The sequence below is a fragment of the Myripristis murdjan genome, chromosome 18 (genome assembly GCF_902150065.1).
Source record: "Myripristis murdjan chromosome 18, fMyrMur1.1, whole genome shotgun sequence".
Lineage (NCBI taxonomy): Eukaryota > Metazoa > Chordata > Actinopteri > Holocentriformes > Holocentridae > Myripristis > Myripristis murdjan.
Genome location: NC_043997.1, coordinates 3,945,301 through 3,959,105, shown reverse-complemented (window position 1 = coordinate 3,959,105; position 13,805 = coordinate 3,945,301). Strand labels below are relative to the sequence as shown.

General features: G+C 39.3%; 1 protein-coding gene across 1 annotated transcript; it reads right to left on the bottom strand.

Moving 5' to 3' along the window:
• Window positions 1-3,339: 3,339 nt before the first annotated feature.
• On the bottom strand, window positions 3,340-12,888 carry LOC115377010 (uncharacterized). The gene is made up of 11 exons (XM_030076864.1): window positions 12,571-12,888; window positions 11,112-11,462; window positions 10,907-10,981; window positions 10,200-10,391; window positions 9,039-9,224; window positions 6,706-6,851; window positions 6,186-6,267; window positions 5,342-5,683; window positions 5,137-5,211; window positions 4,423-4,629; window positions 3,340-3,449 (listed from the first exon to the last, which is right to left on the bottom strand). The coding sequence occupies exons 1-11, from the start codon at window positions 12,638-12,640 to the stop codon at window positions 3,340-3,342; spliced, it is 1,836 nt and encodes a 611-aa protein (XP_029932724.1). The 5' UTR covers window positions 12,641-12,888.
• Between the last annotated feature and the right edge of the window lie 917 nt (window positions 12,889-13,805).

Sequence of the window (13,805 nt, the reverse complement as noted above, 5' to 3'; positions counted from 1 at the left end):
GGCCGCGAGTTTCAAAATAAATCCCTCTCACCAGCGACCGTTTTCCCCTCCCTCTGTGTCAAACTTCCTCCCGTTTGCAGCGAAGTTTTATTCCCCTTTTTTTTTTTTAATCATAAATTTCACTAACCCTTCCCTAACGAGTTCACCATGGTCACTACAGCAAACTGAAGTTAACCATGGAAGTTTTTCCAGAGGCCCTTAAAAAAAAAAAAGGCCTCTGAACCACTGGCAGGCTATACATTGTGTGAACACTGTGTTACAACCAAAATATCTATCTATCTATAGATATGCAGATATATATTTCCATAATTAGATAAAAAGATAGATAGATATTTTGTATCTGTAATTAATTTGTTTTAAAACACTGATTACACCAGTTTATAGCCTAAACAAATATACACTGTGTTGAGCATAATTACTGTGAAGTGTTACAGTAATAAATCATGCTACTTATTAAATACCTGTCTAATTTTAAAAAAAAAAAAAAAAATTGTTTAATGCAATTTGATTACCGTTTCAACTTTTGCTTTATTTTGATCACTGACTTTAGTGAGTTCATTGCTGAGAACTAATTCTACATGTTATAAAACTATTTTGTTTATTAAGACAGTATGGTAAGGACTTTAATAACTATGCACTCTAAGCCTCAGGAAACCACGGTGAGTTTATGTAACTGTTGTTATTTGTTAAATTGAAACAGGTGATTGTGCTTTTCAGCAGAAATTGAGATGTTTAGGCTATTATTTTGAAGGAGTCACTGCCTGGTTTCCGGTGTTGCCCTATCTCTGTTCAGTTTAACGGAGCTCAGCCGCGCGCCTCAGTTAAATAGGTCAAACGAGCCGCTGCGTTCAAGTGCGCTCAGAAATATCAACACTTTAGACCGAAGGGGTGTTCAGGGGCGGGAAATCAGGGTTTCTCTGACACGCGCTCCCACGGGTGACGTCATGGGGTCGAAGAAATAATTAAAAACAAAACATTTCACTGTTATTCCACCTGCCACAAGTGAACACAACATGCTTAAGTTTGATTGTTTCCAACTTTTTTATTATTATTATTCAGTAAAAAAAAAAAAAAAAAATCATAACAAACACATTTATAAAATCCTGTTCTAAATCTTATTAACAGTAAAAAAAAAAAAAAAAAAAAAAAAAAAAATCTTAGTAAAAACTTGGTGAACACCACAATGAAAGTACTGCAATTTATAGCTGTGGGTTGTTTTATGTATATATCTGTATATTACTGTGCATTTTCTCCTCTTCATTCTACCAGCGCAAACATGTGTACACTCTGAAATGCTCACAGTGAAGGGGTCTTACATCATTTCCTAAACCCAAAGGAGAAGGAGTTTGAATTTTGTAATCATTTTTCATTGTGGTTACAGAAAACCAGCTGACAGTTAAGTTATGTAACATGTACTTAACTGTAGTTATCGCCATAACAGACACATTAAGAAAGATTATATCACAGCTTGAAGACCAAAAACCTCACATTCTTTGCTGCAGATGCTCATTCCTTAGCCTTTACATGCATTTATTTTTTTTATATAATTATTGTTTTCCTGTACTATACCAATACATTTTATTTACTTTGCACACACTACGTTTTCTTCTAACATACCCTCGTTTGTGAAAGAAAAAAAAAATCACTGTCAAATAAAAAAAAAATATGTATATATTGTGAATAAAACGCAGCTATAAAACCGTCTGTCATACACGCATCAAGTCAGCTCATTTAAATGTGAAGCTGAAATTTCCGAGCGGCCTATGAAGGCAGCAGGTGCTGGGTTGAGCCGTTGTCGCTGGAAAAGGAGGGAAACGGCCGAGATAAACAGAGCTCCGCTGCGCCCCCAGCGGCCGTTTGGCTGAACTGCAGAGGACAACAACAACAACAACAACAACAACAACAGGAGCTGTGAGGCTGCGTCCAGCTACAAAACAGCTGCTCGGTCTCTTCACAGTTTACACTTCCTGAAGAGTAAACAAAAGTTCATGAATATTTCACACGTTTTACTGTTGGCCTGCTCAAGAATATTTATAATGATGTGAAAGCTGCATATCAGAAGTGGACAAAAACAAACAAACAAACAAACAAACAAACAACAACAACAAGAAAAAACACTGTGATAGTCCTATAATATCTCCAGAGATTATTGTTTTTACTTTACAGGGCCATAATATCTTCTATGGAATAATTTTTTCATTGTGTGGAAAAAAAACATACCTGTACAAGAAAGAAGGAAGGAAAGAAAGAAATGATCTGGGTTTAAATCATTACTGTTCTTCAGTGTGACTGTGAACTAAAGGCCAGTTTTTGAGGGATTTAGAATTTACTATATTAATGTTGTGAATTTACGAGAAAAAATGCTTTCTTTTTTTTTTTTTTTTTTTTTTTTTTTTTTTTGATCCAGGAATAAAGAACCAGGTCCTGCAAAGTGAAGCCATGTGGTTCTTTGATAAAAAAAAAGAGAGAGAGAGAGAGAGAGAGAGAGAGAGAGAGAGAGAGAGAGAGAGAGAAAGTAAAAGAAACACTTTTTGAGTTTTTTTTAAAAACCTCTTTAATCTCAGAGAATAAAAAGGTTTTTTTTCTCAGCGTAACACACACACACACACACACACACACACACACACACACACACACACACACACACACACAAGACTCTTTAATACTGTCAGAATCCCAGTGATAACAGTTTTTCACTGCGAAAGCTTCTAGTCTGTCACTGATCATCTGTTCTCTGTAACAGATCTGATTCAAAATGAAATGAAGGACAAAACTCAAGCAGAAATAATCTGAAGGAAAAGTAATATTATTGACTTTAAAGCAAATGCTTAAAAAAAAAATAAAAGTACACAATAAAGCTGCTCAATTATAGTAACATGAGCAAGTGTAATTAGTTCCCACCACCTCTGCTAAACCATAACTGAAGGTAAGATTTGATCAGTGACCATGCAGCGCTGCACAGCGGCTCATGGCACCTGGGTTTGATTGTCACTGGTCGGGTTTCCATCCACCTGTTTTTATTCACATTGTCAGTTTGCGCATTACAAACCCGAATGGAAACACTGAAAATTAAAAAAAAAAAAAATCTCCAAATATCACAAAAAAAGTTTCTATGCTCAGGAGAGGTGGAAAAGTTGGTGTATTGATAAAAGGAAAAAGGAAATAAGTTGCTATGGAAACAAGTTTAGACAATAAACAGTGACATTCATGATTCCGCGCCTTTGTAAAACAGCTGGTATGTTTGCACCGAAGAAGAGACTTGAACTTTTCTTCAACTAATTTAAGAAAACAATATTAATTATAAAAGTGGGTAAAAGGCTAACGCACACGGTGTTGACTTCACTTAGCTGACCGATCATGCCGTTTTTTGACCCGCGGGCCCACCTTGCAGGTCTCTCGTGGGTTGGACGACTGTTGGGTCCCGTGGTCGGTTGGTCCACCGCAACGTTCTGTGTGAGTATGAAAACAAAACAAAAGAATCAAATGATTAAAAAACAATAATGCAGTTATTTTTGTGCATTGTCTGGGTGCATATTTATTTGTACTGAAGGTATGCAAAGTTAATGTTAATTAATGTTGGTGTACCACAAGGGTCCATATTGGGGCCAATACTATATTTAAAAAACATAACACTGACTATCACTTTTATGCTGATGACACTCAGATATTCCTGCTGCTGGAACCTAACACCGACTCATCAATCAGCTGTTTGGCTGATGTTAAAACATGGCTCTCGATGAAAATAAAACAGAGATTTTGGTACTTAGTCCTCCTCGCCATCCACCAGTGTCCTAAGACAATATCTCATCATATCGTTGTGTTACTTTTGATTCTTCTTTTAAATTAGACGTGCAGGCCAGCTTTTTTCAATTAAGAGTTTTGGCCAAGGTCAAACCCTTTCCTTCTCTCAAAGATCTTGAGAAGGTCATTCATGCTCTTATTGCTTAAAGGCTTGACTATTGTAACTTATTGTACGTTGGAATGGACCAGGCACTGTTATCCAGGTTGCAGCTGGTTTAAAATGCTGCTGCTAGACTCCTGACTGGCACTTGAGAGCGTGAGCGCATTTCAATCCGGTCGCCTGGCACAAGTTTGCATCTATTCACGTCTTTGCATTGACTTTGTATGTAAAAAACTCACCTCACACATTAACACATCTATGTGCAGCCAGGAAATGGCAAAGCAATACATTTGGAATGAGCTGCAGCCAATGAACAGAGCCACTGTGAAGGCCCCCTGAGGAGCGAGGTGTCGGTGTATTTGAAGGAGCAACGGCCAGCAGGGAAACCAAAGGTGTAACTTCAACTACTCAGACATTGTACGACGTCAGCGACATGTGTGCAGAGCTGACCGTCTCAACATGTGGGACGCAGAAAAAAGCTTCAAAATGCTGTGAAGTCCAACATGAAGCGAAACACCAACCTGCAGCTGGAGGCATCAGCCCCTGACTCTCCTCTGCATCTCCAACCTGCACATCTTCCAGCTCAGCGTCATCTGTCTTCTCCTTACTGGCCTTTTTACATTTCTTCACAACTAATGCAATGATCAAAATGCTAATCCCAATGCCAACGATGATGCCAGCAATGATGCCAATGAGCTTATTTTTTCCATTTCCAACATTGTTAACACCTGAAACCATATATGAGAAATGTTCAGGTGGAGCTCAGGGTGATGCCCTGCAGAAAACATGCAAACTGAATTTTGCTCATTCATCTTCAGTGTGCTGCTGGGAGTTAAACAAAAGGGGTTCCTGCAGTAATGATTGTGATCATTTTCAGAAAGCATGGTGGGAGAGAACAGCACAGAAAGAATAATAATGCTAATGCTAATGCTAATAATAATAATAGTAATAATAATAATAATAATGCTATAACATTATATAGCACCTTTCAAAACTAGAGTTACAAAGTGCTTCACAAACAAGGGACAGAATAAAAGCAAACCAACTCTGGCAAAAAAAATACTCACAGTCAATCAACAAATGAAATAACAAATAAAACAGTTTAAAAGTAAAAGTTTTATGAAATAAATTAACTGATGAGATAATAGATAAAAGTAACACGAAGTAACACAATAATTAAACAAAAAAAAAAAGAAAAAAAGAAAAGAGGGCAGAGAATTGATTTAATTATTTACCAGGATCTTTTGACTTGTCTGTTGGCAGCGGTGAACCTCTGGAGTGGTTGCTCTTTGGTGGCTCAGTTTTAGGGTCTGTTCAAAATGACACATAAAAATGTTCAAATATTCAGGAAACAGGACAAATTGAGACACAGATTAATTTTGGAGAGTGAGTTAAATGTGGGCATTAAGCATCTGAGTGATGTAGTATGACTGTGCTCACCAACATGGAGGACGATGGAAGTGTTGCAGAATGTGGCATTTCGTCGCAGAGAGCATCTGTAAGTTCCTGAATCATTCATCGTCACATTGCTGAGTTTCAGTGACAAGTTTCCTGTGGCCATTTCATCATGAAAGAGGGATGTTCTTCCTCTGAATCGTTCCTTTTGAAGATCATCATCGTCCGCTCCATGTCGATAAACATGGACGATGTCGACTTTATCTTTCTTCCACTCTACTGTCCGGTCTCTCACATCAGTCCTGGGGTCCACCCAACAGGGAAGAATCACCTCACCACCGTCTGTAGCGTGTACTGGCTGAGAGGAACCAATCAGCTCGCACGCTCCTTGAGAAACAAGTATCAAAACCTCCTCAATGTCACACTCATCATATCAAATACGTCTATTATAATACATTTGTCACGAAAAATAAGCTGAAGAGTGGAAGCTGTTCTTGCAACAAAGGGGAGCCGACTCCATATGACTAATGAAATATTCCCTGCTGTTCCTGCAGTGACCTGATGCTGAGGAGGAGGGATCGGGTTAATGTGCACGTGGATGTGAGCACAAGACGCCTCAGGCTGCTGCGCTCCAACAAGGTGTGTCTCATTTTATAGCAGCAGTGGTTTAATGACATGACAGTGTGAAACAGTTAAAAACAAAATTAAAACTGAACATTTTCAAAAATAAATACTAACCTAAACCAGTAAACTCACTTTAAAAAGGAATTAAAACCAAACTCACATCAAGAACAAAAAGTCAAAACAAAATAAAACTAAAAACTAAACTAAAATGCAAAGAAACAATAACTTTGGCAGTAAATCTGAACAAATATGGGCCCAAGCTTACCTGTGTCGCTGATCAGAGTGTAAATAAAGTTACACACGAGCAGAAGAGGTGCCAGTTCTTTCTTCCACATCTTTACAAAAATCTGTGTTTAAAAACCAAATAAAGCTGCAGCACGGCTTTAGTACCAGGTGCTTTTCCTGTTTCCACACTGACTGGTTCCTCTTGTCCGGACAGGCCAGATCAAACAAAGTCAAAAGCAAATCAAATCCTAAAGCAGCCTAAAGGTGTAAAAATAACTTCAGTTTCAGAGTTTTTTTATGAACCGGCTGAAGTTGGACTGCTGATGTGGTGCGACCCCTCTGAGATCCGTGCTTTCTTGAACTTTCTCTGCTGTGAAAAGAAAACTGAAACTAAAAACTGGATGATTGTCTTGTAGAAACATGTCGACCGTCACATAACCTCATTTTTCCGGCCACTGTTACAAGTTTAGTAATGTTCATTTACACCTATTTGAGAAGATAAAAACCAAGTTTCGTTGAGGTATATTGATATTTGAGCGTATAAATCAGTAACTTATCACCTCAGGAGGACGACGGCTGCTAGACTCCACAGCCTCCAGTTTGTTCGACGGCTGTTTGATGCTGAATTTCACTTCTTGCTCCGTCGTCTGGCCTGCAGTCGGTCTGAAACGCTGCCAGCTGACCTGCCCAGTGAAAAGCTCCAGCTCTGCACTTCACAGGGACACTGTGAAGGAATGTCCAAACCGAATGTCCAGAACTGGTTCCGGCGTCTGGACAGTGAACATGACAGTCAGTCAGTCAGTTTGAGACGACTGGCAGGAAAACGGCGGCAGGTTGAGGTTAAATCTCAGTCGCATTTCAAACCACACAGACGGACCAAGACAGCTGTGAATAAAACCAGCAGCAGGTCAGAGGAAGACGACCAAACATCACAGGGTGGTGTGTTATGTCGAGCTTTGCCGTCCAGTATGCGATGCAACATTGATTCAGCAAATCAAAGTGTAATTTGATATTATACTAGTTGGAAATGTTCCCACATGACACCGTTTCAGGCTACACTATGACCTGCACACTGTTTACCTGCTGATTTAACCATTTAACTGTGCAAACATCCTGGGGCGGCGCCAGGAATTTTGGGCCCCATGAAAAAAAAAAAAAGTATATATATTTACTCGATGATGGTTTAATAATTTTATATTAGTTCTTACCTATTTTTTGGGGCCCCTGTCAGGCAAGGGCCCTTGGAATTGTCCTAACTTTTCCCCCTTATACGGCGCCCCTGCACACATCTATACCTGTAGGCCTTGGCAACAGTGCAATATCCACATGTATAGATGGTGTGTATTGGTAAACTTTTTTACTTATGCTCAATTTCTTATTTCTGTATTTGGTGTTGTAATATTTTGTATGTCATTGGTACGGCCTGCATGCCTCCTTTGTCATTTGATTTTTTTTTTTTTTTTTTTAATGTGAAACTCTTTGTGCTGCCGATGTGCAGGACTCCCTGGTACAAGGGTGCTGTATCTCAGTGTTACCTTCCTGGTGAAATAAAGGAGAAAAAAAACATAATAGAATAATAAAATCACAAGTTCCAGTCGTTTTAACTTGTTTCTAATGTAGGTCAAGGAGTAAGACGATATGTAGTGACTGCTGTTTTTCCATAGATGGCAGCAACACCAAGTCTGTGATGCAGGAAGGCGCATGAAGGAATCTGCAGGCAGAGCTGGATGAGATGCATGAATGGATGTAATAATATCTTCAATGGAATCGTTTTTTCATTGTGTGGAGTAAAAAACATCTGTACAAGAACGAAGGAAGGAAAGAAAGAAATTATCTGGGTTTATATCATCACCATTCTTCAGTGTGACGGTGAATTAGGGCCATTTTTCGAGGGATTCAGAATTTACAAGATTAAAGTTGTGAATTTATGAGAAAAGAAGAATAAAGAACTGGGTTCTGCAAAGTGAAGCCATGTGGTTCTTTGATCCAAAACAAGCAGAAAAAAGTAAAAGAAAAACTTTTTGAGTTTTTTTTAACCTCTTTAATCTCAGAGAATATAAAAAGTTTTTTTTCTCAGCATAGCACACACACACACACACACACACACAATATATATATATACTGTCAGAATCCCAGAAATAACAGTTTTTCACTGTGAAAGCTTCCACAGTCTGTCACTGATCGTCTGTTCTCTGTAACAGATCTGATTTAAAATGAAGTGAAGGACAAAACTGAAGCAGAAATAATCTGAAGGGAAAGTCATATTACTGACTTTACAGCAAATGCCTTAAAAAAGTACACAAAAAAGCTGCTCAATTATAGTAACATGAGCAAGTGTAATTAGTTCCCTCCACCTCTGCAAAACCATAACTGAAGGTAAGATTTAATCCATGACCATGCAGCGCTGCACAGCGGCTCATGGCACCTGGGTTTGATTGTCACTAGGTGGTTTCCATCCACCTGTTTTTATTTACATTGTCAGTTTGCGCATTAAAAACTTGCATGGAAACACTGAAAAAAAAAAAAAAAAAAAAAAAAACTCCATATATCACAAAAAAAGTTTTTTTCACTTGGGGGAGGTGGAAAAGTTGGTGTATCAATAAAAGGAAAATTCGAATACAACGTCATCACATTCTGCAGCAGTATAATGTCACCCGGCTGGAGAATTAGCGCCACCTGTTGCTTACCAACTATTCACATAGCAGAAGTGGATGGGAACGTGCATGAATTTGCATTTTGTTTTGCTGATTTTCTTAAAATTCAGTTAAAACTCCTAATATATTTGGATGGAAACCCGACTAGTGTCCGCCACGCATATCCTGTGTGTTGTCTGAAGGTCGTACGCTGCTGTCTGGGATACGAGGGACCTGAGCCGTGTGGTTCTATTATTTGCTGGTCAACCGTTTCCGGCGCCTGGATGATGGACGGTGACCTGAGCCGGTCTGCGGTATGGTGGCCCACCGCGACGCTCTGATGTTTGCTGATCCATCATGACGTTCTTCGACCGGCTGGTCCTGCATGCTGTTCTCTGGTGGGTTGGACGACTGTTGGGTCCCATGGTCGGCTGGTCCACCACAATCTTCAGTGTGAATATGAAAACAAAAACAGAAGACTGAAATTATTAAAAAATAATGCAGTTATTTTTGTGCATTGTCTGGGTGCATATGTATTTGTACTGAAGGCATGCAAAGTTAATGTTAATTAATGTTGGTGTACCACAAGTGTCCATATTGGGGCCAATACTTTTTTCAGTATATATGCTGCCTCTATATTTAAAAAACATAACACTGACTATCACTTTTATGCTGATGACACTTAGATATACCTATCGCTGGAACCTAACACCGACTCATCAATCAGTTGTTTGGTTGATGTTAAAACAAAACAAACAAAGCATCCATATCCACCATCCACAAGTGTCCTCAGACAATATCCCATCATACCTTGGCTCTATGGAATCATGGTGTTATTTTTGATTCCTTTTTTAATTTAGACGTGCAGGCCAGCTGTTTTCAATTAAGAGTTTTGGCCAAGGTCAAACCCTTTCTTTCTCACAAAGATCTTGAGAAGGTCACTCCTGCTCTTATTGCTTCAAGGCCTGACTATTGTAACTTATTGTACATTGGAATGGACCAGGCACTATTATCCAGGTTGCAGCTGGTTCAAAATGCTGCTGCTAGACTCCTGACTGGCACTTGAAAGCATAAGCACATTTCAATCCGGTCACCCGGCACGAGTTTGCATCTATTCATATCTTTGCGTTGACTTTGTATGTAATTGTGCCACATGAAAAACTCGCCTCACACATTAACACATCTATGTGCAGCCAGGAAATGGCAAAGCAATACATTTGGAATGAGCTGCAGCCAATGAACAGAGCCGCTGTGAAGCCCCCTGAGGAGCGAGGTGTCGGTGCATTTGAAGGAGCAACGTCCACCAGGGAAACCAAAGGTGTAACTTGGACCACTCAGAGACGTTGGTGTGTGCAGGGCTGACCGTCTCAACATACAAAGCTTCAAAATGCTGTGCAGTCCAACATGAGCGAAACACCAACCTGCAGCTGGAGGCATCAGCCCCTGACTCTGCACATCTTCCAGTTCAGCTTGGTTTGTCTTCTTCTTACTGGCCTTTTTGCATTTCTTCACAGCAAATGCAATGACGATCCCAATGATAGTGAGACTCCCAATGCCAGCGATGATGCTACGGATGATGCCAGTGTCACTGGCATCATTGTTACCACCTGAAACCGTACATGAGAAATGTTCAGGTGGAGCTCAGGGTGATGCCCTGCAGATAACATGCAAACTGAATTTTGCTCATTCATCTTCAGTGTGCTGCTGGGTGTTAAACAAAAGGGGTTCCTGCAATAATGACTGTGATCATTTTCAGTAAGCATGGTGGGAGAGAACAGCACAGAGAGAATGCTAATGCTAATGCTAATAATAATAATGCTAATAATAATAATGATGATGATGATTATATAACTTTATATAGCACCTTTCAAAACAAAGTGCTTCACAAACAAGGGACAGAATAAAAGCAAGCCAACTCTGGCCAATAAATAATCACAGTCAGTCAACAAATAAAATAACAAATAAAACAGTTTAAAAGTAAAAAAATTATGAAATGAATTAACTTATAAAATAATACATAAACGTAACACACAGTAACACACTAATTAAACAACTGACCGATAAAATAATTAAGAAAACCCCATATGGGAAAAAGAAAAGACGGCAGAGAATTTATTGAAATGTTTACCAGAATGTTCTGACTTGTCTGTCAGCAGTGGTGAACCTCCAGGCTGGTTGCTCTCTGCTCTGTCAGTTTTAGGGTCTGTTCAAAATGACACATAAAAGTGTTCAAATTTTCAGGAAACAGGACAAATTGAGACACAAATCCATTTTAGAGAGTGAGTTAATTGTGGGCATTAAGTATCTGAGCGATGTAGTATTACTGTGCTCACCGACATGGAGGACGATGTCGGTGCTGCAGGAGCCGCTCTCTGCTTTTCGTCGCAGAGAGCATGTGTAAGTTCCTGAATCATTCATCGTCACATTGCTGAGTTTCAGGGACAAGTTTCCTGTTGTCATTTTCTCAAGAAAGAGGGCTGTTCTTCCTTTGAATCGGTTTTCTTGAGCACTCTCATCGTCCATTCCATTTCGATAAGTGTGAACCATGTTGTCGGCTCCACCTTTCTTCCAGTCTACTGTCCTGTCTGTCACATCAGTCGTGGGGTCCACCCAACAGGGAAGAATCACCTCGCCACCGTCTGTAGCGTGTACTGGCTGAGAGGAACCAATCAGCTTGCACGCTCCTGGAGAAACAAGTATCAAAACCTCTTCAGTGTCACACTCATCATATCAAATCACTGATTCTTGAGACTTTGGCAAAAACATGTCCCACTAAGAATAGTGCCAATTCCTTTGAAAATGAATCACATTTTGTTATTGTGTTTTTGTGTTTGTTATTGTGATGTTCATCAGATCATCAGACTTCATATTTTCAATGGTCCATGAATGCAGCATCTAAATTTGTCATGAAAAATAAGCTGAAGGGTGGAAGCTGTTCTTGCAGGAAAGGGGGACCGACTCCATATGACTAATGAAATATTCCCTGCTGTTCCTGTAGTGACCTGATGCTGAGGAGGAGGGATCGGGCTAATTTGCATGTGGATGTGAGCACAAGACGCCTCAGGCTGCTGCGCTCCAACAAGGTGTGTCTCATTTTTTTAGCAGCAGTGGTTTAAAGACATGACAGTGTGAAACAGTTTTCTGCTATTTTTCTGTTAGACGTGCAGGCCCGGCTCTACTCGCTCTGACTGGGCGTGTCAGCTCAGCTCAACTGGGATTTGTGTTTCCACTGCGACACGGCAGAAACCTGTCAAACTGACCCCAAGGGAACGTGTGTGTGCAGGACACTGAAAACATACCATAATTTCATGTTTACCCACTTGTAGACATGAAATAGGAAGCAAAATGTGATGTTACTCATACACTCAGAGGCATTAAGTGCTGAATGGGCCAGTTAAACAGATAAAGGAAGTGAACTAATATGCTGACATTCAAGTTTAATATGTGTGCAGAAGATGAAAAACAGCCGACTGCACTCCATTTTAAACTATCTGTTGATCTTCTGTCCTCAGTGAACACTTTTTTACCTTCTTGAATCTCACTCCTAATAAATACTCCATACTACAAAAAAAGACCAAAACTAACATGGAAACTAATAAAAACAAAATTAAAACTGAACATTTTCAACAATAAAAACTAAACTAAACCAGCAAACCTGCTTTGAAAACGAATTAAAACCAAACTCACATCAAGAACAAAAAGTCAAAACAAAATAAAACTAAAAACTAAATTAAAATGCAAACCAACAATAACTTTGGCAGTAAATCTGAAGACATATGGGCCCAGGCTTACCTGTGTCGCTGATCAGAGTGTAAATAATGTTACACACGAGCAGAAGAGGTGCCAGCTCTCGCTTCAACATCTTTATAAAAATCTGTGTTTAAAAACCAAATAAAGCACGAGTTTAGTTCCACGTGCTTTTCCTGATCGTTTCCACACTGACTGGTTCCTCTTGTCCGGACTGGCCAGATCGAGCAAAAGTCAAAAGCAAATTAAATCCTAAAGCAGCCTAAAAGTGTAAAAATAACTTCAGTTTCAGAGTTTTTCTATGAACTGGCTGAAATCAGACGGCTGATGTGGTGCGACCCCTCTGAGATCCGTGCTTTCTTGAGCTCTCTCTGCTGTGAAAAGAAAACTGAAACTAAAAACTGGATGATTGTCTTGTAGAAACATGTCGACCGCCACATGACCTCATTTTTACTGGCCATTGTCACAACCAGAACCAAGACAGCTGTGAATAAAACCAGCAGCAGCTCAGAGGAAGACGACAGGGTGGTGTGTTATGTGTCCGGTACAGGATGCAACGTTGGTTCCGCAAATCAAAGTCTAATATGATATTATATTATTAGGAAATGTTCCCACATGAAACCGTGTCAGGCTACACTATCACCGGCACTCTGTTTACCTGTTGATTTAACCATTTAACTGTGCAAACATCTACACCTGTAGGCCTTGGCAACAGTTCAGCAGTGCAATATCCACATGTATAGGTAGTGTGTATAGGTATACTTTTTTACACATGCTCAATTTCTTATTTCTGTATTTGTTGATGTAATATTTTGTAGGATTAATGCACATGCTTTTGTCACAACTCTACAAAATGCACATGCTTTTTTCAGATTTCTAAGACACATTTTTGTATTTGTCTCTTTCTATTTCTCATAATTTAATTCTCTTGAGAACTGATGAGCTACATATATATATATGCATATATATATATATATATATATATATATATATATATATATATAGTGACTGCTAGTGGCGCATGAAAGAATCTTCAGGCAGAGCTGGATGAGATGCATGTATGGACACACTGCAAAAGATATCCACGAGCCTCTTAGTCTTGATTTCTTATGTAAATCATAAATATTCTGCAAGGGGAAGGATGTTTTTCATTTTCATTCCCAACAAAAATGTAGTTGTTTGACACATTTCCACCTGCGTCTGCTGTCTTTGTAACTATTAAATCACTACATATGCAAATTAAACACTCAAATGTTTTCAGTGCTGGGTGTGATTTATGA

Bases quoted from the DNA above. Each gene is read 5' to 3' on its own strand.
- LOC115377010 (XM_030076864.1), bottom strand. From the start codon at position 12,640: ATGTTGAAGCGAGAGCTGGCACCTCTTCTGCTCGTGTGTAACATTATT. The intron at 10,392-10,906 runs GTAAACATTTCA...TCTCATGTACGG, and splicing joins AGACAAGTCAGAACATTCTG to TTTCAGGTGGTAACAATGAT. The intron at 6,268-6,705 runs GTGATAAGTTAC...TTTTAAACACAG, and splicing joins GCAGCCGTCGTCCTCCTGAG to ATTTTTGTAAAGATGTGGAA.